At 43.2% G+C, this 16,583-nt stretch overlaps 1 protein-coding gene across 1 annotated transcript; it reads right to left on the minus strand. All coding sequences in view use genetic code 11, as the record gives it.

Moving 5' to 3' along the window:
* Positions 1-951: 951 nt before the first annotated feature.
* Positions 952-11,442, minus strand: EGR_02765 (Phospholipid scramblase 3; the record flags this gene model as incomplete). Its single annotated transcript, XM_024492014.1, has 7 exons — positions 952-969; positions 2,856-2,996; positions 3,254-3,415; positions 6,078-6,292; positions 8,698-8,842; positions 11,172-11,256; positions 11,411-11,442. The coding sequence occupies 7 exons, from the start codon at positions 11,440-11,442 to the stop codon at positions 952-954; spliced, it is 798 nt and encodes a 265-aa protein (XP_024353508.1).
* Between the last annotated feature and the right edge of the window lie 5,141 nt (positions 11,443-16,583).

Consider the following 16,583-nt stretch of genomic DNA (forward strand, 5'->3'; position numbering starts at 1 on the left):
CTTTAAAAGTTAAAACATAATAATTAAACTATCAAGACCACTAAATAAGTCACTGTTATTAAAGCAAAGATTATAGCGTACGTGCAAGAACAGGTTTTTTTTACCGACATTTTTGCTCACCCCAATGGTGCTATGTTAGCTCTGAGGGTAAGAAAACTCACTAATGGAGCTTTGCCGATTTTTTTGCGATTATACTTCAAGAACAATGCACACTCTCAATTCTCCGCCCTTATAGCACATGGAAGTACCTCACTCAAGCATTTGTAGGATGTCAGAGTAGATCGCAGACCACGCAGCGTGCCACTGCGTGATGCCTGATTGATCCAAGGAAGCACACACTCCTTTTACCCAGGCAATCAAGTCCCACAACTCCTCCCTTAGCGCCACCGTAAATAAGTAGTCGGTAGGGTGTGCAAAGCCTACTTCGGTGCACCTAAAGATAGCATTTTTGCCGTTAGCGATTACGAAATCTGCAATGATGACATTTAAAAACCCGGCACGCCATAATAGTGATAAAATCCAATTACAAGATTGAAGGAGTCGAATCAGGCGACAGTAGAAAAGATGAGGTAGTGAAACTTATTATTCGCATTCACCTCCAGCAACTGTTGCATCATAGAAATTGAACCCTTACATTGGGAAAAATATAATTACGGGTGTAATGTACTCCCCAAACCCCCCAATATGGCTAATTCCACACAAAAGAAAGATATGCTTAAAAATAATTAGCCTATTAGAGGACAAAACAGTGATGTTTTTAACGGATGGACAAAGAGGTGCGTTAATTTGGTGCGGGATAGCAAAACAAAGCGGTACAATTAAAGGATGAGAGGAACCGGTGATTGGGGAGGTGCGAAGGCACCCAACCCACTGTGTGATGGACTTGACTCGGAGGCAGGCGGACGCCACATCGTAGTGTCAGAGCGATCCACTACGACCGAAGTCGTTTATTTAGGCAAAAATACAATCCTAAAGGCGAAAACAGGCTGTGTAGTGAAGGGTATGGAGTGTAGTGGAAGGAAGGATATTTTGCCGACGTATTGCATTGATGGAGTAATAATAGAAGTAAGAAAGCGCTACTTTAATATATTGTCTGAGCTCAGCTATTGATCAGAAGTTTCAATTTTACCACGGAATAGAAAAACTATGCTGTGCGATTGTCCTTGACATTCTACTGTCTAGGGTAGGCCAAACTAGGGTGGGCCAAAGCTTTGCTGCTTTTATCGCGTCGAGTAATCACTACAGCGATCGTCTCCCCTCCTCCCTCACTGGCATTTTGGAACATGGGATAGAGCAAAACGCAAAGGCAGTAGTGAGCACGTTCCGCTGCTTTGTTACGCTGCACCAGTGGCTGCATCACCGCGGTGCATCGATTTTTTGTCGCAGAAGCGCTGCTCTCCACCGACGGGAAGGCGGGCAGACAGGCAAGAACTGACAGGCGGGTGAGTGGTTAAGTGGCCAGGCGGCTATGCATGTATGCATGAGAACACGCTTGCAGCTTGTAATTTGTGAAGGTCCTTCCCTCCCTCCTACCACCACCACCTGGCGGTCTGCACCTTCAATGACCTTGAGCTGCACCAATCGCTGTGCTACGATACGGGAAATAGGACTACCACACTTGTATAGAACAATCACACACCCGTAATTAATAGAAAAAAATATTTTCAGGATGATACAGGTAAAGGGACGAGTACTAACTGAGTGGGTTAATTCGTTGGTATTGAGATGCCATGGAAACAACAATCCGTCAAGCTACAAGCATCAGGCATATAAGTCAAGCCAACGTCACAAAGTTCCGTAATTTCCAATTAAAAGAGGCATTTCTGTCAAATAGGGATATTTGCAGAATAGGTGGGACATTTCCTCAGTAGTCGGTGCCATAAGTCTCACAGATCACACGGGGATACATGAATCTGCAGCATCTTGACAACAGACTAATTATCTTCTTTGATGGTAAAGTAAAAAAGTTGATTTATGAGAAGCTTCTAAAATAATTTTAAAAAATGGCTTTATTATTTGAGTAGACTAACTGAGCATAGCAAATAACAGCGAAGTTGATACATTGAAAACTGGGCTCCGTCATTGCACCTCAGCCGGGCGGCCTGACCTCGGGGCCATGCCAGTAGCCCCAAGCTCTTTTATAGGCTGGTAATACACATTCTGTCCGAGTACTGTGTCTTCTTTTGCCGTTAGGAAAGTCGCAGAGCGCTACAGCCACACCTTGGAAGACTTTCATCCACATCTAACACCATTCCGCTTATCACGAACTTCCCTCTTTTACGAATAAAATGATAGTTTTGATTGCTTGTAAATGTGAAATTCTTTGGCTCCTTAATCAAGCAGAGAAAAGTTGTGCACCAGAACTTGACGCCAATTAGAAGACACTAGGAAGGAAACGATGACGGTGGTAGCCTCCCCTCGTATACGTCAGGCCAAAACGGAGACAGCGAAAATGAGTAACTCGAAACCGGAATTTGGACTAATGGCTATAAAACATGCGCGGAATGTGAAACACGACCCACTTTATCGCTTAACAAGCGAAATGCGTGACAGCTGAAGCTTTACTTAAAGAGAGTGAAATTGGGTTAAGCCAAGGACTCTAATGAGAGATGCATGAAACTGGAGATGCAATGCATCACTTCCCTAGAGTGAGTTAAAGCCCTCTCCAGTAGAGGAATGTTTCAGTCATAGCCGATTTCGTCCAAAGAAGCATTTACCTTCCCCCCCCCCCCCGCTTTGGTATTCCCCGCCACAATTACTTTGGTCTACACCTAATTTCTACGTCATAAATGAAATCCACATCTTCAGGACCAGTCACACGTTTGGAAATTGGATGAGGGCAATAGAGGACCCACCAGGAGGACAGCAGAGGCAATGAGCAGACATTTCATGCGGAGGTCAAGGTCGACGGGAAAGTAGATCTGGTAGCTGTCCATTCCCGCGAAATGCTGCACTGTCAGTCGTCCAAGGGAGCCGCGTTCTGAGAAGCACTTCAACTACAAGGGAACAGAGAGCCATCCTGTGCGCCTATCCTCTCTTACATGTACGATGCGTCCGAAGAAAAAAACCATCGTAAATAGGCACCATTTCGATGTTAAAATCAAATGTGCGCTTTCGCCTTCACATTTACACTAATGCGTCCTCGTGGATTAAAACGCATTCGGAAAAAATGAAATCCAACCCTCACACCACTACCACTGCTGTTGTGGTACGACAATGAAATAAACCAATCTATATTAGGGAGAGAACTAACTTTGAAGATGCCGTCAATGTAGCGACTTTGTCGGGCGCAGGGACCCAGCAGTCGGAGCTGCGGTCTTTCAATCCCATCCAGCAGCGTAAGCCGAGTACGGGGAAGAATGCCAGACTGCAGAACAGTGCCATAATTGTCACTTCCTGACACAACGGAGATGGCCTGCAAGAGAGAGCGAGAAGCAATTTTTTCTACGCACACTGCCTGAGTTGAGGCACTCTTGCAGCCTAACTACATTTCAGGGTCTTTCAGGAGACTCCTGCGGTTTGGCCACCACGTCACAGGCAGTGCTAGCAATCTCTCACTCCTTCTAAGGTAGATTGGTCATAATTGGAAGCCAAAAAAGGTAAGGAGCGTTTAAAAAAGTGTTTCGACTGTTCAATTCTTTAAATGTCGCTCTAATGCTTCCATCTTAAGACCGCAAATGGAGTACATGTAGCTCACGTTGTAGAATTCCTGCCATGTCTTTATTCAGTGGTTAAAAAAAACGGGTGGACGTAGATAGCAATGCCGCGAAGAGAATCGCAGTTTCATGCAGGGGAAAGAAGTCAAATACACGAAGTAGTAGGAGAAATATTTGGACAGTCATAATTGTGGTCTGTCTAGGTACATCCAGGGCGAAGAATGCTGGCTACAATACAGTTTGTTTAATTGTTTCCTCTTCAGCAATAACACTGCCTGGCGCATCGAACACAGCCAAACCGTAGATGGCTACCGCGAAATAAATTATTATATACTGATACTTTTTTAGAGAGGTGTCTCAAGGACTATCTCAGAAAGGGTTCGTAAACTCCATAAAAGTTGTATCTAATTAAACAAAACGAATTAATGTATTCAAATGACGGCATTTTCAGTGGAGGAAGTGAGTGAAAGGTTGGAAAAAGTAATGCATTTCGGGGATCTATAAAGATGAAATTATTACTTTAAGATTTATAAATATCTTCTATTAAAAGAGCGCGAGCTTCGTGACAGTGATTGATGGTTGACATGGTACAAAGGACCTGTGACCACTAGGGGGGATTCGAAGCCATCCATTTGCGATCCTATAGGGGCTGGAATGTTCCTATCGGAATTCTGTGGCGTCAGGTTGGTGGAAGATGCGGACTCCCTTCGGTTGTGGGCGTGACGGAAGACGCATTTTAATGAGCGATACAAGGTTACGGAGGCAAGGCAAGAAATAAAACTTCTTTGGAGAAAACTTGAGGCAAATGAATGGTTTGGGGTAATCTACTAGCTAGTAATTTCTTATTAAACCGCTCAATTTTATGGGGAGATTGAAGATCCAAACGCAGGGGTAGCGGGGGGACATGCATCTCAGACAAAGAGGCGATCTAAGCAAAATGTATATGGTTTATTTGAATCTTGTAAAGCTTGGTGTCAAACCGTCGTCGTCGGATTAAAAAATCCGTTTTTTGGGACCCAGAAGGTAAGGCTTAAGAAAGATATGTTGCAATGAAATTGGGAGTCATTAGTTGAAAGGCGCTCTCGATACTCACACCAGTGAAAGAAAAAGCTCTCCGACTGCCTTGAGGGGGCGTCGATTTGGGGCTCACAGTGTTGTTACTGAGACAATTTCATTCCGTCATATCATTCATTAGCTTGTCGAGAATGTTAAGGGAAAGCACACTTTGCAATGGTTTTTGATCGGAGAAAGTGCTTAAGAGCAGACATGGCAGATAAAAAGGCGACGTAGTGATGTTAGGTGACCTCCCAGCTCCTCAATCTCGGTGAAGGGGATGCTGCCTCACATCAACTGGTGTTGGAGATAGGGGAAAAAAAATCACGAGTGCTCCACGTGCCGAATGTGCGCAACCCGAAAGAACATCAAAACAGAGTTCCAGAGCTGAAAGCATTTCAAAACTCTCACTTGATGATGCGAAAGAGGTGCCCTTGTGGATTCAATAAAACCGCATGGTATTGCCTCAGTAAGAACAGCCACAGGCGAAACGCCCTCAAAACAATTCAATGAAATATCGCATTTGGATTAGTTTGTCAGGGCAACATTTGGTTCATTAAAAGGTGCACCTCTATCTCAATAATTCACTTCCACAAATGCGTGTACAATAATATAATGTGTTGGCTGCTTGTTTAAATTTGGGTTTCGGTAAAGGGGCCGGTCACTTAACTGCACCTTCATTGTGCCTTCGCCGAGTGGGCTGGCCTTCAGGCCACACCCAAGCCATTCTCTACGTCGTCAGCACATTTTGCCCGAGCTTAATCTCTTCCCTAGCCTTCAGAGAAGTCTCGGAGTGCTACGCTGGTGGCAGCGGACGGCAAATCCGATCTTAAAGGACATCTATCCTCATTTCTACTGCTGGGTAATAAACCTTAGTAGAGTGGAAGAAGTGCATATTGCCACGGATGGGAGAATGGGTGACGACCCTTAACAGAAGGGTTGAAAATGACGTCAATTTTCGGCAACTACCTCAGTGCCATCTTCTGCAGGAATGCCATTAACATCTAAAAGTGATACTAGCCGTGAACCATCTGGAAAAGCTCGGCACGGAGCTGTCTGCGGACATTCGATGATTGGGGGGGTTGGCTAGTGGGTGTTTCTTGCAGCAACGATTAAGTTGTGATGGCTAACGCTGGAGGGTGACCAAGGGGAGTGCCTCTGGAGTATGCCAGCAGCCCTCGCCTGCCCTTCTATAAGTCGACAATACATATTCTGCCCGAGTATTATATTTTCTTCCATATAAAATTTAAATCCAGTCTTTTGGCACTTCCGCAGTCTATAAGCACAATTTTTTAACAACAACTAAAAGTCAGAACTGCTAGACCGGGAAGTGAAAGATTACCCCTTCTGACTCAAAAATGGGCTTACGGGTGCATTGCAACAGTAGAAAGCAGAGCAGCCGGCGGTCTTCTCCATGGAGAGCACGGTGGCCCCATCGGCATCGCGAAAGTCGACCTCAAAGGCATGTGAACTCTCAGCGCAGAGACGAGCGCACCAACTGCTCGACTCCACCCCCTCGAGGATTGGGTTGCCCTCACCATCCGCCACATAGAACTTCCGTGGAAACGCTGAACAGCATTTATCTACAAAAAAAGAGGGGAAGAGAGGAGAGTGAAGGGATCGACATGCGCGGAGAATGGGCTGATGTGCCGCAGAATGTATTGTTGGTAGTTCAGTGAGGTTCAATTCGAGAATTGATGCCTTTATCTCCATATATTATGAAAGTGCATTGCCACCACTTTAAATGCATTGTAGTTTGCGATTACCTATCGAGTCCTTTACGGGAGAGGAGAAGAATAGAGTGAATGAGGAGAAGACTTGTTTCTGTTCATACCATCAAGTTACCGAATGGAACACGTTTGATTTCCTTAGAGTGCCAGTTTGAGTGTTAAAGCCTTCAGCATTTAGCTTTAACTGGCCTGGATTTCTCCACCTTTCGGCGTATCGTTTTTTAGCATCATTTTATTTATGAGACCATAAACACCTTAAGAATTTGTCATTGGCTGTCATGGGATTGTAGCAGTAACATAGGCACCTCAAAACACCAACGAAGTGAGGCTTAGCAATTTGATAATTTTTCTAATCCTGATTACGGATGAGCCGTGTGGGAGGTCTGCTCTAGAAGATGGTCGGATTGCTTGAACTGCGTGACGCAAAAGCAGCAAGATTTGACATAGTCCCCAATGCGTAAATTGTCACGACAGAGAAGCACGACAGTATCAGAAAAGAGAAAAAAATGAGCCAAACGAAAGAAAAATGGTTAGAAAAGGATCTGACAGGGTACAAAATCGAAGATTTGCTGAAGTCTAATAACAACTTCTGGCGCCATCCATCAGAGGCTTCCTGAGGACTATTAAGTGATCTGCCGCCTCTTGAGCCTTAGTGAGTCTCTCACTTCAGCTGAATCGTATAACAGATTAGAATTTCAAAATTTCAAGTACTTAGTGCGTTTAGTGAACAGCCTTGCTAATAAACTTGTTTCAATCGCATCCTCGGTCAAAATTACCGCAAGCTTTGGCATCAGTGGCTTTCGTTGTTTACCTCTCCACAGTAAATGGATGAACTTATTTATTCAAACACCCTCACATAAACTTGGAAAAATTCCAATTTTGATCAGGAAATGTAGAAATGCAAAAACCACCAATTCCCGTCACAAAGTAGCGCCCCTCATCTTGGAATGGGTAAATTTCACTGGTCATCACTAGCTGCAGATCAAAAGGGTCTCATATAAGAGCGTAGTACCGATAAGAGACTCGTGTGGAAGTCTTTCAAATGCACTGAGAAGGTCTCACATTCGCACCTCTGTTTGTGGTAGAGGCTCGCTTTTGGAAGTAGGCAAGATCGGTAGAAAGAACTGCGATAGAAACCGTAATGCGTATCTTGGCATCGGGCACCACAAAAGTCCTTCAGACACCGGTTTCGTTCAGGGACGAGCTAAAGTGGCTGTCGAATCGGTGATCCCTGATCTTTACAGAGCTGTTCAATGAGAAAAATTGAATCGCTGCATTAAAGACACTGGAATCATACCAACAATAGGAAATACAATCTAACTTGCTGATAGAAAGTATAGGTAATTTCTCCATGGGATAAGAACCACAGGCCGGAAATTAATGTTACATAGGGGAGAGATTAACACGCTCACAAGTACCCATAAGTACTACATCCAAGAAAATTAGTAAAACATTAAAAATAATGGAAAGAGTTGCGTAAAACAAGCATAACCCCGCGTAAGCCACTGAAAGCGTGATGGAGGCAAGAGATGGTTCACCCAATGGACACAGGACTAAATGTAAACAAGGCGAGGTAGCTAAATTGTTCACATGGTAGAGATAGTGGCGCTCTGGGTCCAACGCAACGCCAGTGGCCTTTTACGAAGGCGACACTTTGATTCTATTGATATTCAAGTTTGCTTAAACAGTGCACCGTTTTATAAAAGCAAATTGCCAAGCTAGATGCTTTGTATTACCTAATTCCCGAGGGATTTTATTGCTAAACTTATCTGATCTGGTCTAACACTAATCCCACATCCATAAAATACATGAATTGCTTTCGTGACGACTCACCTGGTGCAAACTTTACAAAAGCAACTTTCTTCTATGTAAAACAATTTTCATGGTCGAATACAAGGTATTATCAATGTGTTTACCAACAGACGACAAAATCGCATCAAAATATGACATTAATGAAGTGATAAGAAGATAAAGAGGAATGTAAAATCAATGGATAGAAAACAGGCTTGTCAAACCTGTCATCAGACAAAGAGGTTTAAAGACTGTGCTTTAAGGAAGCAATGAACAGTCGGGGCTTATTTAAGACAAATTATATTCACTGGCCTCAGGACTTTTTATAAATGGCCTAGGCTATCCGGAAAGAACAATACCTATGGGCACATTAACAGCCCCATTTAAGTGCGTGGTGCAGGTTAATAGGATAAAGTCACCATGCATTGTAAAAGTGACAAAAATGTGGCAAATGAGAAAAGACTTACTTTCGCCCTCAATGGGTACACGGTAGACGCGAATTTGAGTGGTTCTTAGGAGGAATCGCAGACCATGAGGGACATCAAAATCCGGCAGAACGGCTACACTCGACTCGGGTCCCTGCGTTCTCTGAGCCTCTAAATCCGTGGACATCTGATGGTGAAAAAATATAGGTAAACCGGGAAATCAACTCCATTGCCTTTCGAAACTGTGGAAGAGTATGGTGTATGATTTAAACCTAAACACGCACAAAAAACCGATGGTTCTTTTGCTATTTGCAATGCTAATCTTAAGCCACAAAGTAATTTGATTGTAAACGTGGATAAAGGGCTCGTTTTGAATAACAAACTTCAGTTAAGTGAAGCATGTTAGGATTATTTTTAATGATCTTCTGCCCCAAAGCGTCAACAATTATTGAAATAAAACTGTTAACTTTAATGCATGACAGGATTCAATCAGACTTTGGTACTCAAGTGCAAAAGATGTGAGCCCTCCACACCTATTACGTTGTAGGCCCAAAAATTACCATTGGAGTCAGATTTTGTTGCTAGTTATATCACGATCTCTAAATGGAAACGCGATGACGAATACCGATGGGAATAACCAAAACTACCACACTACCTGAAACAGACACGGTTACATTTATTCTAAATGCGGAACCAAATAAAAATCGGAGGAATCAGATTCTAGCATTATTTCCGCGTGTAAAAGATGGAATTCTGCTAAAGAAAAACCAAGAATTGTTGTTTTTTCGAATATATTATTATTAGGACCAACCAAATTCGTATCCGTTTCATAAGACATTACCCATTAAAGTTTTAACAAAAATTGCAAAAAATTATACTTCCCAAAACTCTCTTGCATAATAAAAGGAATTTTCACAGATTGGATTTGGTTTTAAAATCTACGAAAACAGATATGAGACGCGTTAAGTGGTCAAAATTGAGTGTCCAAGGCTTGCTAATGTAGAAAAAAGTTAAACATAGGAATAAAAAGACGAACTGTTTGTAAGAACATCAGACTGACAGTGGTTTAAATTTAATGACACAGTAATTTCAACATAGTGACATTTTAGACAAAAAGACTTCCTAACGACAGGTCAGGGGAAGTATCTTGGACAACAAAAAATTAAAAGGATTAAAGTGGGCAGAATTGCAGAATGTCCAGTTGTAACTATTTCAACGAAAGGCATGACAGTTAACAAAAAGACATTTGGTTCAAAAGGCGGATGAACATTATGCGTCCCTATAGGAGAGCTTCCGGTAGCATTATTGCAAAAAATATATGTAAAGGCCCAGAAGTTCAGTAAAGCGGGAAAAAAAATGCTTGCGACAGGGAGCATTTCAATAAGACTGCCTTTGTTCATCGTCCCACAAATCATTTAGTTGAATAGCCCCAACTCAAAATTAGTAAAAACCAACTAAAAATATAGTTTTCGCAGCAATATTGGTTACAAATAAGATCTTATTAAAACGCTACTACAAATCTGCATCGCAAATCGCGGACCATACTCACTTCTGATAGGAATATACCTCGCGCGTTTTACTAATTTGAAACTTGAGTGGGTGTTCAAGGTTAGTGAGTACATTTGTCGTGCGATAAAATAAAATAACCTTAAAGTTTTTAGACTAAAGCATTTAACCAAAAACACAGATCGTCATGCCCTCATTTTTTAATTGCTGACGCATCGATTCACAATTCGTGCGTTTTTCGGGGCATCTAAAGTACAAAATAAAGGCAAAGTTATGCTTTTAAAACAGAACCCAAAATTTGGGCAAAAAAGCACGTCTAACTTTAACCTTGCCTAGATGCGCACATAAAATTAGAATGAATATGTGATACTGCGTTTTCAAGGGTTCATTTTTCCTTTAATTATCGAAAATCCTGCGTGCGTGAGAAGCGCCCACTTATCCCCTTCGTATTAAATTAGTTTTAATTCACTAAAAAGGCTTCAACTGCATATTTTATTGCTTAGTATCTTTGGAATAGTGGAGATGGGCAGGAACCTGCCAATTCTAACAGCTCAGAGTAATTCTTATGCAACCAAATATATGGACTGAATCATTCTGGAAGAGGATGTAAACTTTGAGCAAACAGCAACACTTTACCGAATCCAAATCATGCTTTCAGGATTATCCTCAGAGCTGTCACTTAAAGAAGCTGATCCATTATTGCCAACAGAGGTCGCGTTTATATAAGCAGCGTGCTGGGAAAAAACCTTCGATTCATCTAAGTATTTATGGTTAATACCACCAATTCCTTGCACTTCACGCCTTTCCAAGAAGTTCCTCCACTAAAAAATGATTCCGCAAGATTAATGTCAGAGAGAGGAACAAATGCTACTCCATGTTATGCGATTAATGCGTCTTAGACTAGATGCACCTCTCGAGATCTGCGATTTTGAATTATTGTAGCCCACTGAGACTTCCCTGCCAACGAAGTAATACATAATGTTAGGGGTGATTATGTACTGCTAACATACAGAAGGACTGAGGGCTACCAGTTTGGCTCGGATGCCATGCCGATGGGAAGAAGTACAGTGGATTTGCTCTTCAGTGCCCGCGTGACTAAAACGAGAAGTCAAACAAATAAAGTAGCACAGTACAAGTTATAACTGAAATGCGTACTTTATCCGGGAAGCAGGTTAGAATGCTAGACGATTTAACGTTGTCAGTCCAAGCACAATTTCAGTTTCTTCGACAATTTCCTTGTCAATCAGACCTCACTTCCTTAGTTCGATGCCATCTAATCATTTATCAGGGTTGCTTCCACCATTTCTAAAAGTAGATTTGCATCACTTTTGCTCCAATCATTGTAACCGAGATTATTCCCTGGAATAATCACGTAAGACCGTTAAACATCCGACAGAGCTTGTAGTGGATGTCTTTTCATTACTCCCTCTCTCAATTGTCTTCCCTCGACGCGGATTCGCCTCTACTATAACTTTATCAAATTAGAGATTAAGCGGTAGAATTACAATAATTATTTGCTTAACTCTCGATCATGGAAACAATTGTACCTTTGCCGGGTGGGCTTTCGCTTTTAGTCCTCAAAGAAGTCTCAGGTGGGTGTGGAATGTTAAAGTTAAGCAGTACGGGTGAAGTTGTCCAGAGGAACAAGCGCTGAGGCGCTGGAGGATGCTATCAAAGTGTGGCATAATACAAATCTCTTTTCAGCCTCACACGGTGAACTCGATCGTCCCGAACCGCCAAAAAGGACTAAAATGAACATCAGAATACCATTTACCTCAGGTGATGATTTAAGCCTTGTCCTTAGAAAAACCGACCCACCAAATGCAGCGAATGGTAATTTTTTACACTAGCAAACAAAGTTTGAATTGTTAAAATTAGCGATGCATTTCCATGATGTGTGATGAGGCTCCTCTAAACACATAATTAATAGAACAAAGCCAAGCTTTTGCGTATTTATCTCACTTTCCCACTGTTTCGCATTTGGTTGGCTAGCTGGAGGGAAAGGTGCTAACCCTCCTATGGTGAACAACTTAGAGGAAACGGGAGGTAATGCTGATTTACCACCTCCTTCCAGCCCTAAAGTGTTTCGGGGATCGAGATTTTGCGATTGACTGGCTAGTCCTTTCCCTTTGTAAAGAATGGATTTGCCTTGCACATCCTTGAGCTGTGCCAAAAGATGTCTATCAAGTGTAATTGCCCGCCCTTCAGCTAAACATTTACAATGAATACTTTCGTCTGTAATCTAGCCAGACCTTGCTCATAAAGCAGACAATCTCGAATCACGCCCAGGAGATTCAACCGACACTATGTGGGGTCTCAAATGACAGGAATATAGTGCGGAGCACAATAAAGTGTATGGACATTTAAATAATAGCCTTTCACAAGTCTCTATAAGTTATGGTGGTTCAGTATTGCAGCGTAGGGTGTATACTGCACGGAATATTTCTGACCCCGTGATACAGTGTGAGCTGAAAACCTGTGATTTTCCACTGCAAATGCAAATTTTTTAAAAATCACACTAGTCGTGAAGTTGGATATAATTTTGCCCAAATCTGCCTTTCATCAGGTAGTTTATCATAAATGTGCAGTGCCCCGAGACTTCCCCGAAGGTGAAGGAAGGTATAATCGGCGAGAAGTACATGTACTGACGACGTACCGAAGAGATGAAGAGCTACTGGTACGGTCCGGAGGCCAGCCTACGCGGCGAAGGTTTAATGGAGGCGATTTAAATTGATCCCTTTATCAAAGCCGGGAGGCGAAAACACAATTAACGCATTACATAGCTTCTTTCCTCTTTTGCGCGTTTTTTTCGGTCCTCCCCTTGGTCAACTTCCCATGTTGACCATTACATCGCACTCACGCGCCAACTGTGCCAGTCGTCGAATTTCCATGTGGCTAAGAAGACACTGATCCCCATTGGCAATTCCAGTGAATCTGGAGTTTTGGCCTATGTAGGAACTGGAGTCGGGGAGGGAAAATCATGCTAACCATCACGCGTGTCCATAGTTTGTAGTAAGAACAGTGACCCACAAGGAGAGTCATGTAAGATGGGTTGGGGTTTAACAGTTCCGTGGGGGTAGGGTTTTGAGTCTATTCATCCTTGCCAATTAGTTCTCACTTTAGTGCTACCTGAATATATGTATCTCGGTTCTTTCCAGATAGAAGAGAGGTGGAGGGGTATAGCTTGTTCATTTAGTTGATATCTACATTCAGGTTTTGTCGATAGCTCTGTAACGAACTAATCCAGATGGTTCATGGCTAGTGTCGCTTTGGCTACCTATAGCTTTCCTACAGGCCACGGAACCGTGGTAATTGCCAATGATGGACGTCATTTCCAGCCCTTCTGTTTAGAGATCTTCACCGATTCTCCCTTCTGCAGCAATATGCACTTCTTCTGCCCCGCTGAGTTATATCAACCACCAGTAGAAATTTGGACAGTTGTCCTTTAAAATCGGATCTACCAATATAACGAACCGAGACCTCCTTGAAGGCGAAAGAAGACATAATGCTGGAGTAGAGTATAAGTTGTTGACGTACAGAAGGACTGGAAGGCTACTGATATAGCTCAGAGGCCAGCCCACCGGGCGAAGGTACCGTGACGAAGCCCCAAAGTGGCCCCTCTCCAAAACCGGGGGTTGAAAAAACAACCAACGTATTACACTTGTTCCACTTCTGTCCCACCTTCAATCACATGTTCTTTAAAAAGACAAGCGCTTCTCTTCACGGTGCCTTACATCGAATTCGGATTTCTTGTGACACCTTGCTATGTGTCAACAAAAGCTTTATTATGGTGGCATGGTGTAGTGGGACAGCTAGTCAGGGCGGTGTCACCAGTCACAGTGAGGAATGGATTCCTATGAAGTCTAGTGCTACGTGGCAGTTCAGGTAAACAGACAAGCTTCACACTAGGCGTGATTACACTGTTCATCCTGTGTAATGACAATCAAATTGCAAATAAGGTGCCAAAACTACAGTGAGAAGTTAGTAGCGTGCTCACTAGACAATGCGGCATTCATTTCGAGGCAGTAATTGCCGATTTTACCTTCTACCATGTCTAGACTATGCCCCAACTTTGTTAGTGAAGTACTTCAGCTTTACCTTATCCTCCTTTTGTAATTATTTCCTACTTTTTATTTAATTTGTTCTATCTTTTGTCTAGGTGCCATTGTTAATTGGAGGAGTTTAACAACCCAAAATTTGAGGAACTGCTCAATTAATGTCGTCTTAATTGTAATGCTTTAATTGTTTCGTTAACTTCTATTGGTTTCAATGGCACTTAGGGCAAATGAGCTCAAACATCCCTGCTGTTGATTCTAACACTGCAGAACTTGGCACCTCAGTTGACCTTGAAAGACGGATTTTGACCCTTGAAGATGCTACCTTTTCCCAAGTCCTTTCGATCTATCCGAACTCTTCCATGAATCAACTGAGGGAACCTTCAGCCCTGAAAGATCTTTGGATTTCTGGAACTAAGACCTAAATCTTCTAGGGAACCACCTCGGAGTTGGTTTGTGATAATTCACCTCCTGCCGAAGTTGTAAACATCAATGAGGGCTTTTCCTATACACTCTTGCCATTCACAATGGAAAGTCTTGGAGGGCCACCCAGAACGCCGTAAGATCCCCAAAATGCCGCACTCCATTTGTCGTCAGTCACCCAAGGCAGCACTTCGACCGTTGGTACGACTACGGAGGTGCCCGCTGCAGTTCAGCAGGAGAAAGGAGACGAGAGCGCAATAGCCATATCAGACGAGAGACGCCGGTCGTCGCCGTCTTTACTGTCGACATCATCACCGGTGCAGCTCCAATCGATTCTTCGTTCAGTGATCTGGCCTCTGTGCGTCGACAAAACATATTCTGTCTAAGTATTACTTCTTCTTTCGTCTTCAGGGAAGTATTGGGGCGCTGCATTGGTGACAGCAGAAAGCTAGCCACATCTTAAAGGGCAAATATCCTCCCTTCTACTGCAGGGTGATTAAATATTAGCGGGACAGAAGGGCACATGCCATAGATGGGAGAATCGGTGAAGGTCCCCTTCAGAAAAGCTGAAAATGACGTCTATCTTCGGCGACTATCCCAGTCTCATGGTCTGCAGGAACACCATTAACAACTGAGGCGATACTGGTCGTGAACCTTCTGGAAAACTCGTTGCAGAGCTGCCTACAGTACCTGAATGAAGATATCAGCTAAGTGAATACTCTATACCTCCTCCACCTCTCTACTAGATAGACAGCGATGAGATGCATATGGCTGGGTAGCACTAAAGTGAGAACCAAGTAGCAGGAAAGGATGGACGCTAAGCCATATCCAAAAAGAACCATCTTAGACCTCGTCCTGTTATATGCCTCTGCCTTTGGACCAGTGCTCCTAGGACTAGCGACGGAAACGCGCGATGACCAACACATTTTCCTCCGTTCCGGACTCCAGTCCCGATACAGAACGGAACTCCAGGTCCACTGGAATTGCCAAGAGGGATTAGTGACGATGCAGTCAGACATCTCCTCAGTTGTATGGAAACTCAATGACTGGCACAGTTGGCTGGTGGGTTTTTCACCGGAGCACCAATTATGTTGTGATGATCAATGCGGGTGGTTGGCCAAGAGAAGAGCCGGGGACAATGCGCAAAAGAGGAGAGGGGATATATAATACCCTGATTGATTGTTCACCTCTTTGTTTTGGTTTCGTGGGGATTTGGGGCTCTGCGACAGCATTTCCGCTGAGTGGCATGATCCTCGAACCATGGCGGTGGCCCTCCAGTTCATCTGTACGTACCTAATGCATATTGGGCTCGAGTATTGTCTTCTTCGGTCCCCAGGAAAGTCTCGGAGAAATTAAAAAACTCTAACCACTTAAGGCCTCGAAGTAAAAAAGGTGGTGAGGCACTGACGATTCAACCTACGTAAGCACCTTCCGAGACCTCCCGCAAAACCTGGACGAAACTCCGATCTCAAGAGGATGTGTATTACCACAGCTCAGCCAACTTGTTATAGTTGCAAAAGTATAGTTTCTTTGGGAAAAAGAGACCAGGGTTAACGTGGCACCAAACCCCTACAGGATATCCATACTTTAAAAAAGCCATTATAAGATCAGTGTACCAACCGCAGGTGCTCAAACTCCCCGTTATGAAATAAAATCCTCGAAACAGGATGCCACGAAGAGGAGAGGGGCTCATCCTAGCGCCCTACGAGCTGCCCATCCTAATCCTTCCTTCAGCAAGTACTCTGAAGAATCTATTACTAGCTTCTTACTGTGTAGGAAGTAAGAACAATTTTGTAGTAAACTTGAACTGTCTAAACAACGTTATCGTATTCTTTAAATGCTGATAATAAAGATAAAAAATTTCAGATAAATGACGCTATATTTCTCGACAGACCCGATAAGGAAGCAAAAGTTCTAACGGCACAATTAGCAAAAGGCCAGAAG

Source organism: Echinococcus granulosus, assembly GCF_000524195.1.
Source record: "Echinococcus granulosus chromosome Unknown EG_S00013, whole genome shotgun sequence".
Classification (NCBI taxonomy): Eukaryota; Metazoa; Platyhelminthes; class Cestoda; order Cyclophyllidea; family Taeniidae; genus Echinococcus; species Echinococcus granulosus.